This window comes from Anas acuta, chromosome 1 (assembly GCF_963932015.1).
Source record: "Anas acuta chromosome 1, bAnaAcu1.1, whole genome shotgun sequence".
NCBI lineage: Eukaryota > Metazoa > Chordata > Aves > Anseriformes > Anatidae > Anas > Anas acuta.
The window spans coordinates 132,580,237-132,600,663 of record NC_088979.1 but is presented as its reverse complement, the minus strand read 5'-3'; the positions used below and the strand labels follow the sequence as shown (position 1 = coordinate 132,600,663).

General features: G+C 43.2%; 1 protein-coding gene across 7 annotated transcripts in view; it reads right to left on the bottom strand.

Annotated features, from left to right (window-relative positions):
* Positions 1–17,145, bottom strand: part of PRR5 (proline rich 5) — a 93,368-nt gene extending 76,223 nt beyond the window's left edge. For 2 of the 7 annotated variants that reach the window (XM_068657433.1, XM_068657461.1), the window contains exons 1-2: positions 16,999–17,145; positions 14,520–14,586 (exon numbers count right to left, since the gene is read on the bottom strand). Coding sequence is in view for 2 of the 7 variants with exons in the window: in XM_068657406.1 (XP_068513507.1) it covers positions 14,520–14,586; positions 14,707–14,911 (272 nt within the window). In the remaining 5 variants the exon portion in view is untranslated. Of the gene's footprint in view, positions 1–14,519; positions 14,587–14,706; positions 15,081–16,998 lie in introns of those variants that run through there. The other 5 variants (XM_068657423.1, XM_068657454.1, XM_068657406.1 and 2 more) reach the window with 4 other exon arrangements.
* Positions 17,146–20,427: the final 3,282 nt, after the last annotated feature.

Sequence of the window (20,427 nt, the reverse complement as noted above, 5' to 3'; positions counted from 1 at the left end):
ATTTGAGTCATCCAGCAGAGGCCTCCTTGCACCAGCTGAGAATTTCATCAAGAACAAAAACCTACATGCTTGAAAGTGATGCTGAGTGCTTACGCCTTTCCGCAACCCTTTTGTAAGCAGGAAACAACCCCATGTAAGTAGCAGAAGTCACTTAATCCTGAAGAAATGCTTCTGCAGCAAAAGGTGACAAGCTGGACACCCATGTCAGTTGGTTATTCTCTAGATTCCACAAAAATAAGGGAAATGCTGGAGACCCAGAATCACAATCAGTTGAACAGCAATGCAATTCAGATTCAGGTCCCACAGCGCAACCCAACCATAAGATCTTAAAGCACATGAAACCAAACTTTGAGAGATCTTATGAAAACCCAGCATTACTATAGCAGAAGTTAGGTGATAACCAAAGATAGGGAAGTCTGGATATCAGGCATACTGGAGCTTGTCAAAAACTGTGTTGGTGGTCAATGTTAGTGGGTAAGTGCTATAATGATGAATCTAAGCAGTCTTTTTTCTCACTGTTCTGCATTTTACAGAGATATAATCATCTGCCTAGTGTTTATCACAAAGGGAGAGATTTTTTCTAGGGTCACAGTATTTAGACTGGAGCATCAGTTATTCCACCTGTGTAACAAAGAGAAAAAAGCCAAAAAAATGTGAATCAGAAGGGAGCTCCTGAACAGTGACAGCCAGCGTTGGCAGCAGTTACCTTTGCCAAGCAATGAAGAGGCACGTTTGCCAGGGAGGATCCGCGATCTGAAGCTGCCCTCAGCTGCAGTCGCTAACCTTTACCAGCACTATCACTCAATCTTTGCTGAATTAGCAGCAAGAGCACTGCTCTACTTTTTCACAGAGAACAATGCTGGAAAGCTGCCAGGGGTTAATGAGCAACGAGAATGATGGGGAAAAACCCCGAAGAACGTAAACCCCAAACCTGAAAGCTGTTCAAGAGACTGCATGAACCTAAGCATCCCTTTTCAGACCTTGTTCGGGGAAAAAAAAAAAAAAAAAAAAAACAGCAAAAAACCTCTGAGCATCAAGGGCAATTGCACCTCAATAAAAATTAACTACTAGTTAAACATTTTTTCCTCCAAGTTTTATCAAGCAGGCTCCTAAGCATCTACAAAACAGTCTAAAAGTAGTTGTATTTAAGAATTTTGAATCATTATTATTTTGCATTATTCCTAAATTGTGGAGCCCCAGTTACGAATCAAAAGCTCACTGAGTTGGGTGTTGTGGAAAGGCAGCATAAAAAGGCGAAACCAGAAGCATATGTTCTCTCAGGATATATTCTAGGCACAACCACTCATGAGTAACTAAAGAGCAGCAAAAAGAGTTTCCACACAATCTCATAGCAGCAAGACAGACAACTCAGAAGCAAAAAGGAAAAATCCTCCCTATTTCCCGTCATTTTCAAATGATGAGGGAGAAGAAAGGCTTTTGCCAGATGCCACAGAAGACCAGTGTATCCCATTTGTTTCACACTGAGTCAGCCTCACACTCTGTATGCTGAATACCTCACCAAGACAACGGCAGCGCAGCCCCCTAAAGAAGGGCAGCCCAGGTCGGCGCTGCTCCATTCCCCATGGGGAATAAATGCAGCACATTCACCCCCCAGCACTCTATTTAAAGACAACTTAAAAATGACTGCCCTGCCTCCAAATTAACTCTGAAAGCCAGCAAGTTGAAAGTCTACAACTATTATTATATTGCTGCTATAAAATCCTGTTTTTTTCCGTCTGCCTGTTTACCACATATACATGTGTATATATACATATATATATATACACACACACACATACACACACACCAAGAATGTCCCAGTTTTTCTGGAATATTCCTGGGATGACGTTTGATGGCTCTAACCACTTAATTAAAGGGCAAGGGAAGAAAAATACCTTCTCTCTAAAATGTTAGAGTTGACACTATAACGATGCTCAAGAAAGTGAAGAAATGCACAAGCAAAAATAGCCCTCTAAGGTGAAAAAGAAAATTAAAGACAAGGGCATGCTCCTCCCTACAGCTTCCCCCAAATCCATAATTTTTAATGACTGCCTGCAGCAATCTGCAGGCAGGGCTTTAAGAGATGAAACAATCTGCTGCCTAAAATAAGGCAGTGGGATTTGGCCAGATGTCTGCAAATTTTGCTGAAGAAAGAAATTCAAGAGTCCTTCTTGCCTTGCCTGATTTACTGTGGTCACAGAGATTTGCAGGTTGGACAGGATCTGACTTTCTATTACAAAAAAAAATAATAAAATCAAACACTGAAAGCAGGGCATAAGCCCTTTTACTCTTCTTTCACAGTAATTTCTAAGTCTTGAAAATCTGGATCAGGATTGCTTATACATATTTGTTCTGCATTTTTTACCAAATTTGACTTTCACCTTGGGAAAAGATCTCCTAAAAAAGGAGGAGGCCAGAGTTTCGAGGAGAACCCCGAATCGCCCGGTACAATGTGAGATGAACGCAGATACCTTCACGTTCACAGAAAACACAAAATCAAATGTGATGGCAGAGGGCACTGCCTCACTGGAGGGAGAACTGGGAGCTAATTTCCCTTCTGTGCTGGCCCTGCCACTGTCCCCCGTACCAAGGCCTTGCTGGGAGGAGGCACAAGGTTGCAGCTGCATCGAGCAATGCTGTGCCAAACGAGCATCTTCCACCTGGGCACCAGAAATCTGCACTGCATTTTGCTTAAGGGCACTGAGGTGCAGCAGGGCTGCTGAATCTTTATCCTCCCCCAAAGCTATTCCATGCACAAAGGCTGCAGGAAATATTTCTCTTACATTTCTTCAAGTTTGCCACATTTGCTCTTCCACTTAGTAGAAAATGCCCCCTACGTGGCACAGCATCCTAATGTGCAAAGTCTCATCTTTTATGCTGTTGCACAGTTCCATTCAGTAAAATCAGCCACGGATAAACATATCTCCTGAGACTCACACGTTTACCGTGGTAATTTAAAGCTCTTAAATAGAAGAAATGGAAAAAATATTGGAGAGGGTAGAGAAGAATGGATGGGAAATAGGACAGTATTTGACTTCAATAGTACTCGACTATCAGTGCTGCAGGTATGAGCTACAGCATGAGACGGTGTTTGCATGGAAATGCCCCCAAGGAAAAGGCACACAGTGCTTCCTATGGACACTATTTATACCTGAAAAGCAGTGTGAAATATATCAGTACTTTTAGCTACTGTAATACATGGGCGCTACTCATCTCCTCAGCACTTGTTCAGACAGATTCTCCACTTAGGTTTCTGACTCGAGTGCTTTCAGACTTCATCCACCCCCATAGAACAACAGCACAAGCCCTGGCTCATCACACCCTGCTCAGCAGCTACAGAGGAAGCCGCCAGCACCGAGACTTGCTTGCAGCAGCACAGGACCCACCATTCACAGACACTGCCTGCCAGCACCCAAAGCACCACAATCCATTCAGATTCCTTTTCTGCAGTAAAGTTATCAGTTAGTGACTAGACCAAGTGCTGGTCAGAGAGGAACCTGCAATGCCAGCATGCTCAAGGTAATTTACTTTGATTCCATGGTAGGAAGATAGGGTCTATGCTGTAGAATCAGCAAAGCAATGAGGTGTTTTTAAAGCATAAGCAAAGTGATTCTCCCTTAAATAACTTTAAATGTCCCCTGTGACTTTGGCCATCCTGGCACCATCCAGACCTTTATTCTAGCACACTACACGCTATTCCTCAGAGGTCACAACTGTCTTCAAATTCCACTAAATCAACTGTTATTTCCAGTTCTTTAATCTACAAGATTAATAAATCTGCTCCATTATTGCCTCATTTGCAGAGGCAGGCAGGATACTGTGCAGAACAGCAGATGCAGGAGATTTTATTACAAACAAAAATAAAAAAGAGGGAAGGAGGGGAACCTAAGAAAATTATTTCGATTTGCTTATATCTGGGATCTCTGAACATGTACACAGAGATGCTAGAGCCAGCCAAAAGAGCACCAATAGTTGCCTAAGGTCCTCCCATCCTTCCAGAAGCTTTTCTCACCACTGTGGTCATCCCAAACCACAACACACCTATAACCATTACACGGGATCATACAGCAGTAGAGTTGGGTCATATCCAAAGATCAAACCACAGGTAATCCTGCCCTGGGTTGTGGAAACATTGCTTAGAAGCAGACTTGGATAAAAGCCATTTTGAGTTCTTCAGGGCTCTGTCAGATGTAACTAACCATTCTTTGGAAAGCTCAGGTTGAAAGAGTAAGAATCTCAATAAACATGTCACCTGTTTCATTGCTCTTCCCAACAATGCACTGTTCCCCGCCTTCCCTAAGAGCACAAAGCAAGAAGCCTTGAAGGGTATATCCCTTTATGTACACCACACCCAAAGCACATCCATCTGTCCTAGCACCTACTGGCGATGAGATTGCCAGAAAAGAAGATGTCCATGGTCTGGCTGGACACGCCTCTATGAAGAATTGCAAGCCCATACATTTTTTCCATCAACTGCACCAATACAGCAAAGGCATCATCTAGGCTTATCTTTGTGGATTTACATTCCATGCCCATGGCTGCGTGGGGCCCTAGGGAGGCCACACTACAAAACGTGCAGAGGCGTGGTGGCCTCTGCTTTAAGAGCAGCGTGTCAACCTTCATGCTTAGCCTGTTACAGACCACACATCTGTGTGTACGTGTACACATGTATGCGTACAGGACAGTCCATACTGAAAACCAAAGGAAAAACAAGCAATCCTTAGAAAAGAACCCAGGTTCAGCTAGCTGCTCTCCGACACCCCTAAGCTCTGCCCCAAACTCAAATGCCTAGAAAATCACGCCCCCCCGATTCACGTCTTCAAAGGGTACACAGTGCTCCATTCTGCAAAGCCATGATTTCTAATTTCAATAGGCTTTTATTATTCTTGCCATTACAGATGTTAGGGCCAACAAGAAACATCCCTAGTTTGAACATTTGTGCGGGAAACAGAACATCCTTTTTCACAGGACTACATGGTAATAGAATATCCTTATTTTTAGCAGTGATTTTCTTCTCCTGTTGTTTAACACCGAACAGAGAAACTGTTGCAACAAGCAAGCAAACAAGAAGGACAACAGGAGGGACACACTTTGGCTAAGCATTCATCATCCCTTTTGCCTGAATGAGAGAAAAGCAAGGCAAAGAGAGAATGTTGGGAAAAGCACTGCATTTCTGCCTAAGCACACTGATGAAACAGACTTCATAAACCCTAATTTCCTGCAGCATTCAACATCCATAGGGCACAAGGCTTGTTCTTGCAACAGTGGTGCTCAGTTTTAAAGTATTCCCCCGAAGCTGGATATTTACTCTCTAGGATATCTAAATACTGCTAAAGTGTCAGCTGAGAATTGGTTTTGTGTTTGTATCCTGCCTAATACAGGGTGGTCCTAGCTACTGAACCCAAGGGCTTAAGGCACAACAACAATAATAATAATAAAAAGGAATAAACAGTAGCTACAAAAGCAGATAAACAGCGGTCTGGAACTATTTGTTAAATAAAAATGACTAAGACTTTGAGAATTAGTACCTACAGCACTCCCTGTATGCTACAAAATAATTATGAGGGACAGGATTAAAATGTGAATGATCAAGAAACCTGCACAGGAATTCAAGGAGGACCCCAGTGTATTCTGGGGGAGATATTAGCTCTGCAATTCAGTTGCATCTCTCATTAAACATTCTTAGAAACTCCATGAGATGGAAATGAAGTTAACTGCATTTAAATCAGATAATAGATATTCTTTTGAATACTATTCTCCCAGCAAAAAGAGTAAAAAGGAACAATGCCAGTAGCCAATGTTAAAAACTTGAACCTAAAAAGAGCAAAAGAAAGGTATTTTCTATATATGATTACACTAGCATAAACCTTGCATCTTCTTCTTGGCTGGTGCCAGTCTTCAAATTGTATCTTCTGGTAAACTTTGAGAAATCTGTGATTATTGTAACAAGGTGTATGCAGTGCTGTAGATGGGAAAAAATATCTTCTGACCTCCTTTAATACTTTCTGGTCTCTGTATAACCACAGACAATTCCGGTAGTCATACAAGCACACACTTGAGCTTGAGTGTCCCCAGGAAATTGCTTAGTAGTGACAAATAAACAAAAGCCATGCAGAATAAAAAATAATAATAATAAAAACTGATGCTGGAATTGCACGTTATAGAATTAATTTGAGAAGCATGCTGTAATGCCATATTTGATCCACACAAGCAAATCTCACACACTTCATAGAATCATAGAATCATAGAATATCCTGAGTTGGAAGGGACCCTTAAGGATCATCAAGTCCAACTCTTGACACCGCACAGGTCTACCCAAAAGTTCAGACCATGTGACTAAGTGCACAGTCCAATCTCTTCTTAAATTCAGACAGGCTCGGTGCAGTGACCACTTCCCTGGGGAGCCTGTTCCAGTGTGCAACCACTCTCTCTGTGAAGAACCCCCTCCTGATGTCTAGCCTAAACTTCCCCTGCCTCAGCTTAACCCCGTTCCCGTGGGTCCTGTCGCTGGTGTTAATGGAGAAAAGGTCTCCTGCCTCTCGACACGCCCTTACGAGGAAGCTGTAGACCATGATGAGGTCTCCCCTCAGCCTTCTCTTCTCCAGGCTGAACAGGCCCAGTGCCGTCAGCCGCTCCTCATACATCTTCCCCTCTAGGCCTTTCACCATCTTCGTCGCCCTCCTCTGGACACTCTCCAATAGTTTAATGTCCTTCTTGTGCTGTGGTGCCCAGAACTGCACACGGTACTCAAGGTAAGGCCACACCAGTGCAGAGCAGAGCGGGACAATCACCTCCCTCGACCAACTAGTGATGCCATGCTTGATGCATCCCAGGATATGGTTGGCCCTCCTGGCTGCCAGGGCACACTGCTGGCTCATAGTCAACTTGTTGTCTACCACGAACCCAGATCCCTTTCTTCTAGGCTGCTCTCCAGCGTCTCATCGCCCAGTCTGTACGTGCAGCCAGGGTTTCCCCGTCCCAGGTGCAGGACCCGGCACTTGCTCTTATTGAACTTCATGCGGTTGGTGATCGCCCAGCTCTCCAACCTATCCAGATCCCTCTGCAAGGCCTTTCCACCCTCAACAGAGTCCACAACTCCTCCAAGTTTGGTGTCATCAGCAAACTTGCTCAAAATACCTTCTATTCCTACATCCAGATCGTTTATAAAAATATTGAAAAGTACCGGCCCTAAAATGGAGCCTTGAGGGACTCCACTGGTGACCGCCCGCCAGCCTGACGCAGCCCCATTCACCATAACCCTTTGGGCCCTGCCCGTTAGCCAATTGCTCACCCATCGTATGATGTTTTTATTTAGCTGTATGGTGGACATTTTGTCCAGTAGGATCCTATCGGAAACCGTGTCAAAAGCCTTGCTGAAGTCCAAAAAAATCACATTAGCTGGTTTCCCTTGGTCCACCATACGGGTGATCTTATCATAAAAGGAAATCAGGTTAGTTAGGCAGGACCTACCCTTCACAAACCCATGCTGGCTGGGACCAATGACTGCTTTGTCCCCCAGGTGTGCCTCAATAAGTTCGAGAACCATCTTCTCAATGATTTTACCAGGCACTGACGTGAGACTGACAGGCCTGTAATTGCTAGGGTCTTCTTTCTGACCCTTCTTGAAAATCGGCACAACATTTGCCAGCTTCCAGTCTACTGGGACCTCTCCAGACTCCCAGGATCATTGAAAAATAATTGAGAGAGGTTCCACGATGACGTCCGCCAGCTCTTTCAGCACCCAGGGATGAATCCCATCCGGACCCATGGACTTGTAGGGATCCAGGTGGAGTAGCAAATCCCGCACACGTTCTTGAGCCAACCTCTGGCTTCTTATCTGAACTTTCCAAACATTTCAGTTATACAAAACTGCCTTGGACATTTTATGAGAACAGAGTTACTCTCAAAGTTTCCAACACTTCCTATCTTCAGGGATGCCAGAATTACCACAAGAATGTCTTTTGCCTGGCACTTTGCATAGGACAGATTCAAGACTCACTGATAGGACACAGCAAAGGATTTATACTGGGAATGACGCTTTATTTAGGAGTACAGGTTTAGTTATACCAAGCCAACCTAGTCATCCATTTAGTCTGATAATCCACTGCCAGTGGCCTCTGCTGAGTCCTCCACAGGAAGCTTAAAAAACAAGTCACAGTGGTCTTTGACAAATGCTGAATTCTGAAAATGCTGCCACTTCTGCACAACCACAAAACCATGCTAACAAGTGGTAGCAGCCAAAAGCTAATTGAGATTCTCTGTATGTAACCATTAATGCCTGTACTTTAAGAGCAAATAAAACCAAGGCGCACCTATAAAGCAATGCAGACAGCAGTGGGTGTTCCTCTTCCAATTGATATTAATTTATTTATTGGAATCAATGGAAATTGCCACATTCAACCACATGCTGGTATTTCTCTAGATCAGGGTACAAGGAGATCAGGGTACAAATTAATCAAATAAAGAGAAGTCACCTCCTATGTTTTCTGGAGAGAGCCTCGAAAGGATATGAGTACAGTGGTAAATAAAACAACCAGCAGTACTGGCTTATGGGGGGTTGGATGAGCACATTCAAGCTGGATTAATGCATTTTCTAGAAGAATGTTTAATTTTGCTAAACCTCCTGATTTCCTTTGAAACCAAGGCAACAAATTTCTTAGTTTTGTTTCTTCTTACTTTCTACTTCAAACAGACAATGCAGGAAGCAAAAACCTGGTTCCAAGTCATTCAATGAGGAAACTTTGGGGCTCGAGTTTTACTTAATTAAAGGAGGGTCATCTGTAAGCCAGTGTTGTAAATGTTTGCTATTTTTTTACCTGCTGGCACTCCAATTAACCATTCATGCTAAAGAAAGCCAAACAATCACCAATTATTAAAGTGGCCACTATGAATCAGAATAAAAATATTGCTTCCAATCTATTGCTTTCAATCCACACCATCTTGGAGCATTTATTATTCTGCCTGTTCTGCAGTAAGAGCATATCTAATTTATATAAACCCTGATCTATTCCAGGATATGACAAGAAATTCAGAGGAGGAAAGATTACATGATAAGACATCAAACCACCCAAGAGAGGCACATTATCGTCCCAGCTGGTCATTCAGTTGTCCCTTTAATTAGACTTTTCTTGATGTCCTGGTTTCAGTTAGAACAGAATTAATTTTCTTCCTAGTAGCTGGAGGAATGCTGTGTTTTGGCTTAGGATGAGAAGAGTGCTGATAACACCCCGATGTTTTAATTGTTGCAGAGCAGTGCTTATACTAAGCCAAGGACATCTCAGCTTCTTGCTCTGTCCTGCCAACGGGCAGGCTGGGGGTGCAGCAGGAGCTGGGAGGGGACAGACACAGGACAGCTGACCCAAACTAGCCAAAGGGGCATTCCATACCATCTGACGTCATGCTAAACAATATATAGGGGTGGCTAGCCAGGGGAGGGGGCCGGACTGGTCGGGGTTAGGCTGGGCATCGGTCAGCGGGTGGTGAGCAATTGCATTGTGCATCACTTGTTTGTACATATTATTAGTAGTAGTACTATTATCATCATTGTATTATTATTATTATTATTATTATTATTATTATTATTATTATTGTTATTATTGTTATTATTGTTATTATTATTATTTTCCTGTCTTATTAAACTGTCTTTATGTCAACTCACGGGCTTCACTTTCCATTTCTCTCCCCCGTCCCAGAGAGGGAGGGGGGAGGGTGAGCGAACAGCTGCATGGTGTTTAGCTGCCGGCCAGGTTAAACCACGACACTTGAACAGACCCACCTTGTATCTGAAGAGATGAACAGGAAAATAACCACTGCTATACAGCAATGCCACTAAACTGATTAGCTTTATGTTCAAAATCGCAACCCCTTCAGATTTTTGGAACCATGTTCTAAATAATACTTCAATCCCAAATAAACTGATTAAATTCAAACCATCAAGCGTACAATCTCGGACTGAAAAAATCCTGGCATTTGTCCAAAGCAGCCATCCCTCCCCTGGCTGCAGTGTGTTTCGGATCACGGCTCTCAGCCCTTCCATTTGTGCACTGCCCAAGACTTCAGAATAGCTGCACATTCCTTTGAAGTTACTTCGCACATTTCGGCAAGTGCTCAATGTTGTGTCAATGGTTGGAACTTAGAGCAGGAAAATGCCCGAAGTATTTTACTTTCCAGATTTTCCTCAAGGTAATATAACATGGATCCAAGAACACAAAATATCAGAGTCAATGTAAACCAAGGAATATTTCTAGTCTGAGCTGCTGTGCTCAACACAGGAAAGTGTCTTCCATCACTTCCCTCTTCCCTTGCTGTGTGACCAAAAAGGCATAGCATAAGTTACAGCATTTGTTTTACAGAATACTGGCATGCATTTCAGCTGCCAACAAGACACATGTTCACGTATTTCCTAGACCACAGGCTCCTATAAGCTAAAGATGGAATGAGATCTATTAATTCATCCAATCCATCTCTTTCCCTACAGGCACTAACCCAAGCTCGCAGAGAGTGACCCTGTCCCTTTTGGTAGACAACTCCAGGGAGTTCAGAAGTTGACTCCAAGCAGTGGAGCCAGTCTGTTAACTAAGAAATGTTTCTGAAGTCCCCCCCCCAATCCCCAGGAACAGCTCAGCCAGGGCAGAGCTGCCAGCCCTGAAGGACATATTCCAGGGTTCTCCAGGAGCTATTAAAAAAAAACAAACCAGCAAAAAAAATAAAACCACAACCAACAGAGCTACCAGCATTTTCCATGGAAGATTATTTAGCATCATTCCAACAAGAAGCTTTTCTGATGCTCAAGTTCCATTTTCATCTGCAGCCCATCAAGTCTAGTTACACACCCTTGCAAAAGCTTAAGTGCTTCTCTCTCAAGTAGATGCACCTAAAATTGTCGCTATCATTGCTTCAACTCAGTCATCAGTTTGAAAATCTACACACACTAAGCATTTCCTCATAGTCAGTCCCTTCAATCTCCTAATTAGCTCTTTCCCTCTCAAACTCTCTCAAACTTTCAAAAGGCCCAGGGAGCCTTCTGAATTATTACTTAACCCAGGGAGCCAGATGCAGCCACAGCGCACACACAAAGTCTACTGCTCTTCCATTCGCAACCAGGACATCGCAGACAATGGCACTGCCTTATCTCACTTCTAACAGCCATGTCTGGTCACAGGCCCTCGATTCATTTCAGCCCTGTCACTTTCAGTGTGTCCTTTCACATCCACTACTCATGCTAGCCTACCGTTCATCTGACTGTCCTACTTCCACCCCACAGTCCCTTCAGATGGTTCTGCACTGCTGGTCAGCCCACACCGCAGGAAGATTCATTGCCACTGACTGCAGACACCGAAATTTTACATGTGAAAAGGTAAAATACACTGAGCTCTTCTGATGTCTTTCATGTTCTTTCTTTGGTAGTCATCAGTGTGATATCCGCATCACACCAGAATAGAGCATGACTATATTTTATTCTCATACATCACGAAGTTTCCCAAAAGAGCTTCTGCTTTATCTGCTTGCACAAGCAGCATAAAGGGTACATCTGTAATGATACCCATAATCTCTCGGTTCAACACTGCACCCCAAACTGCTCCTCAGCCTCTCAAGCAGATTGAATTTCAGCCTGAGCAACACAAAGGCATATATTGTGGCTAGCTGATGGGCAGGAAGGGATTTTGGTTTTACAGTTCCTGTGAGCCTTCCAGCAGTCACAGGGTAACATGACAGAATGTAAACATCTTTGAAGTGAAAACAGCTTGGAATAAAATGGACGCCTCTTTTTTTCCCCATGCCTTTGTTTCAGATCTGTAATAACTACAAGTATCAGTCTTAAACTCAATTGTCTAAGCAAGGGAATTCCCAGAATCATTATGTGGCATTTTCTGATTTAGCTGTCACATTTCATTTAGCACTCTGCACTAGTCCTACAGTTTGGCTTGCCTGAAAATTTTAAATACAAATGTATTTGCAGGATGGCGTGAAAGAACACCATCAGAATTTTACCTCACACCACAGCTCCTCACTCAGCTCCCTCCTCCCCTCTCCCATATACATGGATCTTGCAGCGACTGAAAAAAACACTTGAACAGAAAAATCTTTACCTATTTTTCCCCCTATTAAAAGACTTTCACTGACCTTTCTGCTGAAACAGATCTAAACCACTGTTTAAACAATGCTTTAAAATTGCCAACAACTTGAAACACAGAAATCTTGAACAGGCAAGTGATTGTCTATAACAGCAATGAATAGCAACACTTAATTCAAACAATCCTTATGTTGTACTTCCCATCTTCGAAGGCCTACATACACACTAGATAATTAATCACTTTTTTTTTCCCACACAAATTTGCCATTCTTGTCCTAAGAAACCATAGGGAAAGCAAACAGCACCAGGAAGACATGCTTCTGGACAACCATTTGTCATTTCCTCTCTTCTTTGTGCTCAATGAGTCCTGGACCACAGATGTAGCCAGATAATTACCAGCTCTCAAAATTCAACAGTTCCTTCAGACACTGTGACCAGGGCTATAGGAAAGGCAAATTTTCCATTGATAAAGACATTTTTCTATCAGTAGTGTTAAACCCATTAGATCACAGAATCACAGAGTCATCTAGGTTGGAAGAGACCTCAAAGATCACCTAGTCCAACCTCTGACCTCACAGAACCAGACCGAATCGCTCTCCTTCTGGAGCAAGGATGCTCCTTCCCACAAACAGGACCAACCTAGGCAAAAGCTGAACACAGCTCAGCTATCTGCGCAGAGATATGTGAGATCAGAACATGCTTCAGAAATTATAATGTCACTACTGTGCAGCAAAAAAGCTCTGATTTTCCCTTTGGTGAAGACCTTTTTGCTTTGCATCTGTGGTTTATTAACAAACACACGTGCAAGAATGATGCTTTAAAGGAAAATGAAATAGGCCAGAGTGCCAGCTGGCACAGATTGTTAGAGCTGCCAACTCTGGACCAATCTACCTTGTTTCAGCTAATACCCACTACAACGTTTAACTCTGTTGTTGAAACAGGAAATGTTATTTTTAGCCATTACCTATTATTTTTGTGCAAAGAGTAATTGCCACTTACAGTTCTGTTACAGGTCTTGCATTCTATCATGTGTTTATGAAGTTGTTCATTAATCACGCTGGCTTTTACACACATACACAAAACAACAAACAAACAAAAAAACAATAATTTTGCTGGCTCACTTTATTGTGGCTACATTTTACAACTAATTCTATCTGCCATAAAAATTGAAAGACAATGCCTCTAGAACAGAAGTTGGGGAAGGAGGGGAGTGACTGTAACTGTTAAGATCAGGTTTTCTTTGACCTGCTCAGGGCTTGATTTTCTGAAATGGTGAAGACTCAGAACTTGACCTGCACTACTGGCTGACACAGAAAGGTTTCCATCAAGGTCTCCCACAGAACTTTGGATACGAAAGTTTGAGAACTAAAAAGAAAGTACTGAGAATCTAGCAGTTTTTTCTGGAGCCTAAACACAAACCTATGAGTGTTAAAAATCCAGCTCTGTCTTGGGCAATGAGTTCTTTTGGAAATTCCTCTTACACTGTCTGCTTTGTAGTATCTGTTTATTGCATATCCACTGAGAAGATGTCGTAATTCCCTATTCCTTCCAGACTTTTCCCCTAATTAGGTCATTAATAAGAAAGATGAAGCATTGTCATTCTACCAATGGTGTGTATTATAAATATGAAATCCCTGTCAACATGTTTCACTGTAACATATGAATAGACTACCATGGGAAAGAAAAAAAAACAATCACCAACAACTGGGGTTATACAAAGCATTCACTTGACTCCCAGAACTAAGTCTCAGAAGCACTATTCTTTGGTTAGGGGAGAAGTTATGAACAAGGAATAGTTTTGCAAGGTAGCACCACAGTCCTAAATCCACCTATCTGCTAGATGTCAAGTGTGTCTTATTGTATAGCTGGCCTATACTGTACTACTTCTCTTATTCAAACTGTAAGGAAGCTGCCTCATCATCACCTAACACTCCTCTCTTCCCTTAGGAAACTCATCTGTGCATGAGACTTCGTGAGACAGAAAAACGAAAGCCATTTATTTCAAAGGAAGCATCAAAATTTAGACTTATCTTTTGATAATTAGTCACCACCCTGACAGATGCAGAAACGGATTATTTCCTGTGATTTAAAATGAAATGCTTAAAAGCACAACGGCTAGAAATCAGAAGCAGTAGAAAAGCTAAATCATTTCCTCACTCCCTTTTCTCAGGCTGCCTGCTCTTGTACCCTCCACAGTATTAAAAGGCTGGTGTGCATCCAACTTAATGCATTCCAGGGGAAAATGACGACACTGGACCTTTATCGATGCTCGCCTGATCAGCAGTGACCTCACACGACACATGCACACGGCTGCAGTGACCAAAGACCATCACCCACTACACGATGGAAACACGCACACCTTCTCTGCAATTGACAAATAAAAGCATAAATAATTCTGCAATAAATAAATGGGTAAGTATATCCTATATGCGCACACGGAGCTTACTTGCATGAATAAGGCTTCCAGCAGCCGACCCGCAGGATCCCGGTGCCACCAGCAGCTCTTCCAGACCCTACAAGAAAGGGGATGAGCGCCAAACGCAGACCCCGCCGCGACGCCTTCCCAGCCCCAGCCCCCCTGCCCCAAGCGGTCCCGAACAAAGCCGGGAGCCCCCCGGCCGCCCGCCCCTCACCTCCCAGCGTGGAGGGGAGCCCCCAGGCTCGGCCCCAGCCTCCAGCCACCCCCCACTCCCGGCGCGGAGGGGCCGGGCCGGGCCGTGTCGCACAATGCGCGGCCGCGGGGGCGGAGCGGGGCGGGAAGAGGCGCGGCGCGGCGGCAGTTGGGTGAGGGAAGCTGGCGAATAGAATAAAATAAAATATGAAATATAAAATATACATAACATAAAATGTAAAGTAAAATAGCGCAGCCCCCTCTCCCCCCGCCCCGCTCTGCCCGCGCAGGCCCGCCCGGGCGCCCCATGGCCTCGCGGGTGTGGCCCCGCAGCCCGGCCCGCTGGGGGGCCGCAGGGCCTTGGGCCAAAACGTGCGACTTCGCAGAGGGGAGTTTTGGTGAGTGACTGGATCCAAAGCTTAAATCCGCAGGGATTTAAACCAAGGCAGATTTTATACAGGTCGATTCCACCGCGTCTCTGTCGCAGCTCCTTCGGCTGCTCCCACCTGCTTCAGCGGAGCTGGGCAAGGGAGGGGCCGTGCCAAGGAGTGGGCACACGTCTGGGTATTTCTGTTCACGGCATCCCACCACTGTCCCACCGGCACCAAAACCCGTGGTCTTCTGGTCTCTGGAGGGGCTGCTTACTATTTTTCTGCCCAGTTTGGTGGCAGCTGGGCAGCAGTGAGGGAGCATGTGGAATGGATCCAGTGTTTGTTCAGAATACACTTTGTACAGTAACAGGGTATCAGGGAAACTAAGCATTAAAACACAAGGGCTCCTCGATTTGCAATGTTCAGGTCAAATTATGCACTTGAAGCAATTAAATTACACAGTTGTCTGTTTCCTGTCTTCTCTGTAGTCAACAGAAGCACATGGGTTGTCACTGGGTATTTATACCTTCAGAAATCATGATGTTCTCAATCACAAGACTCTCAAGTCCATGACAAAGTAGTGCAAGAATCACAAAACCTACACAATGATATTCCTGTGGTTTCTCATCAGCTTAACTGACCACATAAGCCTGGAGAAGATACCATCGTCCATTTAAACCCGAGGCAAAAGAATGAAGGGAGTGTCCCTGACTGGAAAGAAGAGTTAATCTGAGGATCATGGGGCAGTTTTCTCCCCAGATCACGCATATTTTTCTTCAATACCATGGACTTTTTTTCATACAGTAGGGTCTCTAGGGCAAAATAAAACCCTTGGAAGAGATGTTTTCATATGTGCTTTTTAAGTTGTCTCAATTTTAGAAATCTAAACAAAATGATAAATAAAATAAAATAAAACAAAATAAAATAAATAAAATAAAATAAAATAAAATAAAATAAAATAAAATAAATAAAACAAAACAATTAATGAACACACAAAGGAACCTGAGCCAGGTGTTTGACCCAGAAGTTTTCACAGAATCACAATTAACCAACTCTGGTTTTCTTGGTAGGAACTGGTATCTAAAATTGTCCTCAGAAGTCTCAAATACATTTGCTTGTTTTGCAAAGCAAAAATGTACAAGTTGCATTATCTCTAGAAAGCTTAGCTAAAAAAAAAAAAAAAAAAAAAAAAAAAGTATATGTCCTATCAAGTATGAGAAGGAGAGAATTAGTGCTTAGAGCTGAATTTGGTGATGGCTAGGCCCCAGGATTGTACCAAAATCTAAAACCTGTCTGTACCCCTCCATAGCCCAACTGACGTCCATCAATACTGCACAGGCACAAAAACTCTTCTGTTAGGAACCTCTTGCAGGATCAGCGCCTTATTTTGTAGTATTAGTTCGTATTGACTGCTGGCTAGGTGGAATATCATCCATTAGGAATGGCCAAACAAAGCATGCCCAGGAAAGCAGCAGAAGCTAACTCAACAGACAGCTAAGCTCATCCCTGTTCCCCATGTGACACATCCTCCTTTCCCAGAGCCAGCCTCATGTTTCCACCTGAAAACATGCTTCCAGCAAGACAGGAGTCTGGGATTTTCTCTGCCCGAGGGATTTTGCTGCTCAGTGCAGATCTGCCAGACAAGGTAAACATTCCACACAAGGAGGTGCTAGGTCTTGGGAGCTATCCTACTGATAGAGCCTGGTCTGACTTCCATCCCTTTCCATTTTCCTGCACCAGGTGATCAAAGGGAGCAGAGGGATAACAAGCAAAACAGCTGAGACATGGAGAGAAACAGCAGCAGCTTTTACCCTGGATCGGCAGCTCCATGATCTGCCTTTTCCTCCCTTGGGTGCAGTTGCCGAGGAGACTTGATTAAGTGGCAAAACTCAGCTGGAATATTTGCAAGGAGCAGGGCAGCTTTCACCCACAACGTTACTCACCAGGCCAGCCTAAGTGGCAGCAGTGAAGGCAGCAGGAGGCACGCTTGCAGCCTGCATCAGCTATGCTCAGGCAGGTTCCAAGACGGTGCTGCAAGAACCATGGTCATCCACGTGCTATAGGAGACTGCTTGTGCTCATGTCCTCAGGCTGCCAAAGAGACAGAAGATCAGTAAAGTTAATTTTAAGCCAACATTTCCTGGTGCCTCATATGCTGAAGTGGCACTTTTTTTTAGATGTCTCAGGTATGGCAGCAGAAAGAGTATGTAGGACTTTTGGAAATGTAAGGTGTTAGCTGTTAGCATTCTTTTTGTGCCCTCAGTGGTTCACAGTCATCAAAACAAGGGCAAAATTATTGCCTCCCAAAGTAAAAGCTGCACAACAAAAGTTGTGGATGGAAGGAAATTTGCACTGGAACAAACACAGGAAACCACAGAGCTGCAGAAAGGATGAGTTAATGGAAAAAGGTTGATGTCATGATACTGGGTCAGAGCTATGGAAAACCACAAGCTCAGATTGTCAAGGAGTATCACTACCAGCATGTGTCCCCAGTTAAGCTGTAGCATGCCTACTCCAGCTAGCTTCATTCCACAGGTATTACTAGAGGCAGATCATCTGCAAGAACAACAATACCTTTCCAATCAGGCATTTTTTTAAACAGTTAAGTGAGAGCACATAGGAAAGGTTAGTTTTCACCAGTGGGTTAAAATACAAGGTCAGAATTACTTTATTTCCCAGAGTTACAGGTTTTGTGTGCACACTTGTTTTACAGGTCCCTACTGCTGAATCTCCTCAGATTACAAGTGATCATTGTAGATCTGAGGATGGGAAGCTCAGCAGAAGTGAAGATGAACCATAAACACAATGCTTGAAATGTGGTTTGTAGCAAAAAGGTACAGGGTAGACAGCGGAAAAGGCAACCAAGGCTTGAGTAGATGATTAAATAACTTCCTCAGCTATGGGGCAACCGGGATAAAGACCTTTAACTTCTGATCCTTGATTTAGCCACAGAACTTTGGCTTCCTTCTCCATTTAAGTGGCTCAGAAGTAAGATGCCTGTATCACACAGCCTTCTTCCCACACCCCGTCTCACTGCAAAGTAATTACCCCCATTATCTAACTAAGCATAAGAAGCCTTTTCTTTGTTTCTTGGCTAGAGAAATTGCTCATTGTAGACGTCTTTTTCATCTGAGGAGGAAAGACCTTCTGATTAAGAATGTCCCCAGGCAACTGTATCTTACCTTTTTTTATGAGCTTGTTAGTTTTTGCTATCAGCCTAGGATGAAGTGAGTATTTAGGAATGGAGTGGGATCTGTTTTACAACATAATGGATAACAATTATATTTTTCTGTAGCCTTTTATCCAAGAATACCAAATACTTCACTAATACTAATTACCACTCTCAAAGCATTCTGTTGAGACACTGATAGCTATTTCTTAAATTTCTATTTTATAAGCAGGTAAGAGTTGCTGAAAGGCACATAACAAATCAGCAATGTATACTGACACACATCTTAGACATCCTGCATCCCTTCTCACATTGCGTCTCGGTGGTCCAGGAACTTTCCAACCTCAACTGATGCCTCAAGTGATAAGTTAAAATGTAAGCACTGCAGTGACTCTTTACATGAAGATGGCTGCTATCAAGCATTCATCAAACAGAAAACAGATTTGAACACTAGAACAGTGTTATGTCAGCCCTAAGCATAGTTATTGGTAACAGCACTGTACTACCATGCAGAGATGCCAGCTGGGATCACTGCTCTTTTCATGCTTCACATTGCTCAAACCCACAGGTTTAGCCAGAGCCTACCATCCTGAACCTACCATCCCACAGACAAGATGGCTACAACCATGAAGGGGACCATCCTCCTACCTGTTTTTATCTCATCTTGTAAACCAACCAGGACTGGGTATGGCAGGAATTCTCAAATGAAGCTTTCATTAGGAAAAGACTCTCAAAGCTAGACAAACTTCTGACCTACCCTGGTCAACAGATCCTGGGACTTTCTCAGCCATGCTGAGTATCTCATGACTTCCTCAAAGCAGAACAGCTCTAACAAGGGAGGCTAAGAAAAGCTTTGAATCTTAAGAAACATTGCAGGAAATAAATAACATTTCTGCACTGATTTTCTCTGGGTACTGCAGGGACTGTTGCAGGTGTTTCCTTGATGTAATGTTTCTGCCCTTCTGAGTCAGTAGCACACTTTGATCCAGGGAGCTGGGTTACAGCACTTCTCTGGCCATCCTTTATAAGGTCCTACGGGACCTCTGAATTGGGACCACTGTTCATTTCACCACTAGATCTGTTTCAACAGATACTTCCATTCCTCCTACACCCAAGATACCATATGGCATGGCTGACTTGCTACTAAGCAGTTGCCAGACTCCATGGCAGCACTGACTGCATTTCCTGCATAAGTTACTCTCATACCTTATGAGGTCATTAAAGCTTGTCAAGTCCTGAGGGTCTTTCTCAAAGAAGAGATGGAACATAATTATGATTAATTTTCTCAGAACAATGAGATTCTGAAGTGTGTAATAACAGACTTTGTAAGGGAAATGTTTGGCTAAAAACCCACGTGTATCAGTCAGCAATTGGAGGTTCTTATGAAAATATGTTCATTTTAATATGATTCATTTCATATTTTTTTTTGTTTATATTGCACTGTTGAGGCTTTTCTTTAAGAGGAGCTGTTCTCTTCTTGAAGAACTGTTTTTAATACCCTGAAGAACAAACTCACAGTAGTCCTATGTAACAGATTTTAAATATTAATAATGGCAGGCTAGTAATGCTGTAGAGAGTAATAAGATGTTTCCTTTAAAATCTATATATCAAAATGACTTTATATGTAACATTGCAAATCTGATGCTCAAGTAATAAAATAATAATTCATACATATTTTCTCCCTTATACCCACTGTTGCAACAGTTCTTTCAAAAAAAGTTACTACTACCACGAAAAGATTTGAAGTTTCTGTAATACAGTATAACCTATCTTTGTACAGCCACTGCTGTTCCCAAATAAACATTTGATCTCCTTAATGTATCCAGGTACATTGCTTGCATAATGACTGAATGCCCTGGACCGTTTAAATCAGCCCCGTTTCATTTATCATTTCTCTAACACTTGTTTGCAGTAGCTCTCATGGCTGACCTTTCTCAACAAATACAAGTGAACTCAAATCTCACATGCAGGGGTTACAAATTTCTGGAGTTTAAACTGCTGGCCTCTACTGGCTACATTTTGGGTTAGGATGGGTTAGGATCGGCAGGGACAACAAGGCTAGTGTCCTGGTCAGGGTCTGCTATAGACCGCCGAACCAGGATGAGGAGACGGATGAGGAGTTCTACAGGCAGCTGACAGAAGTTGCGAAATCGTCAGCGCTTGTACTCATGGGGGACTTCAACTTCCCTGACATTTCCTGGAAG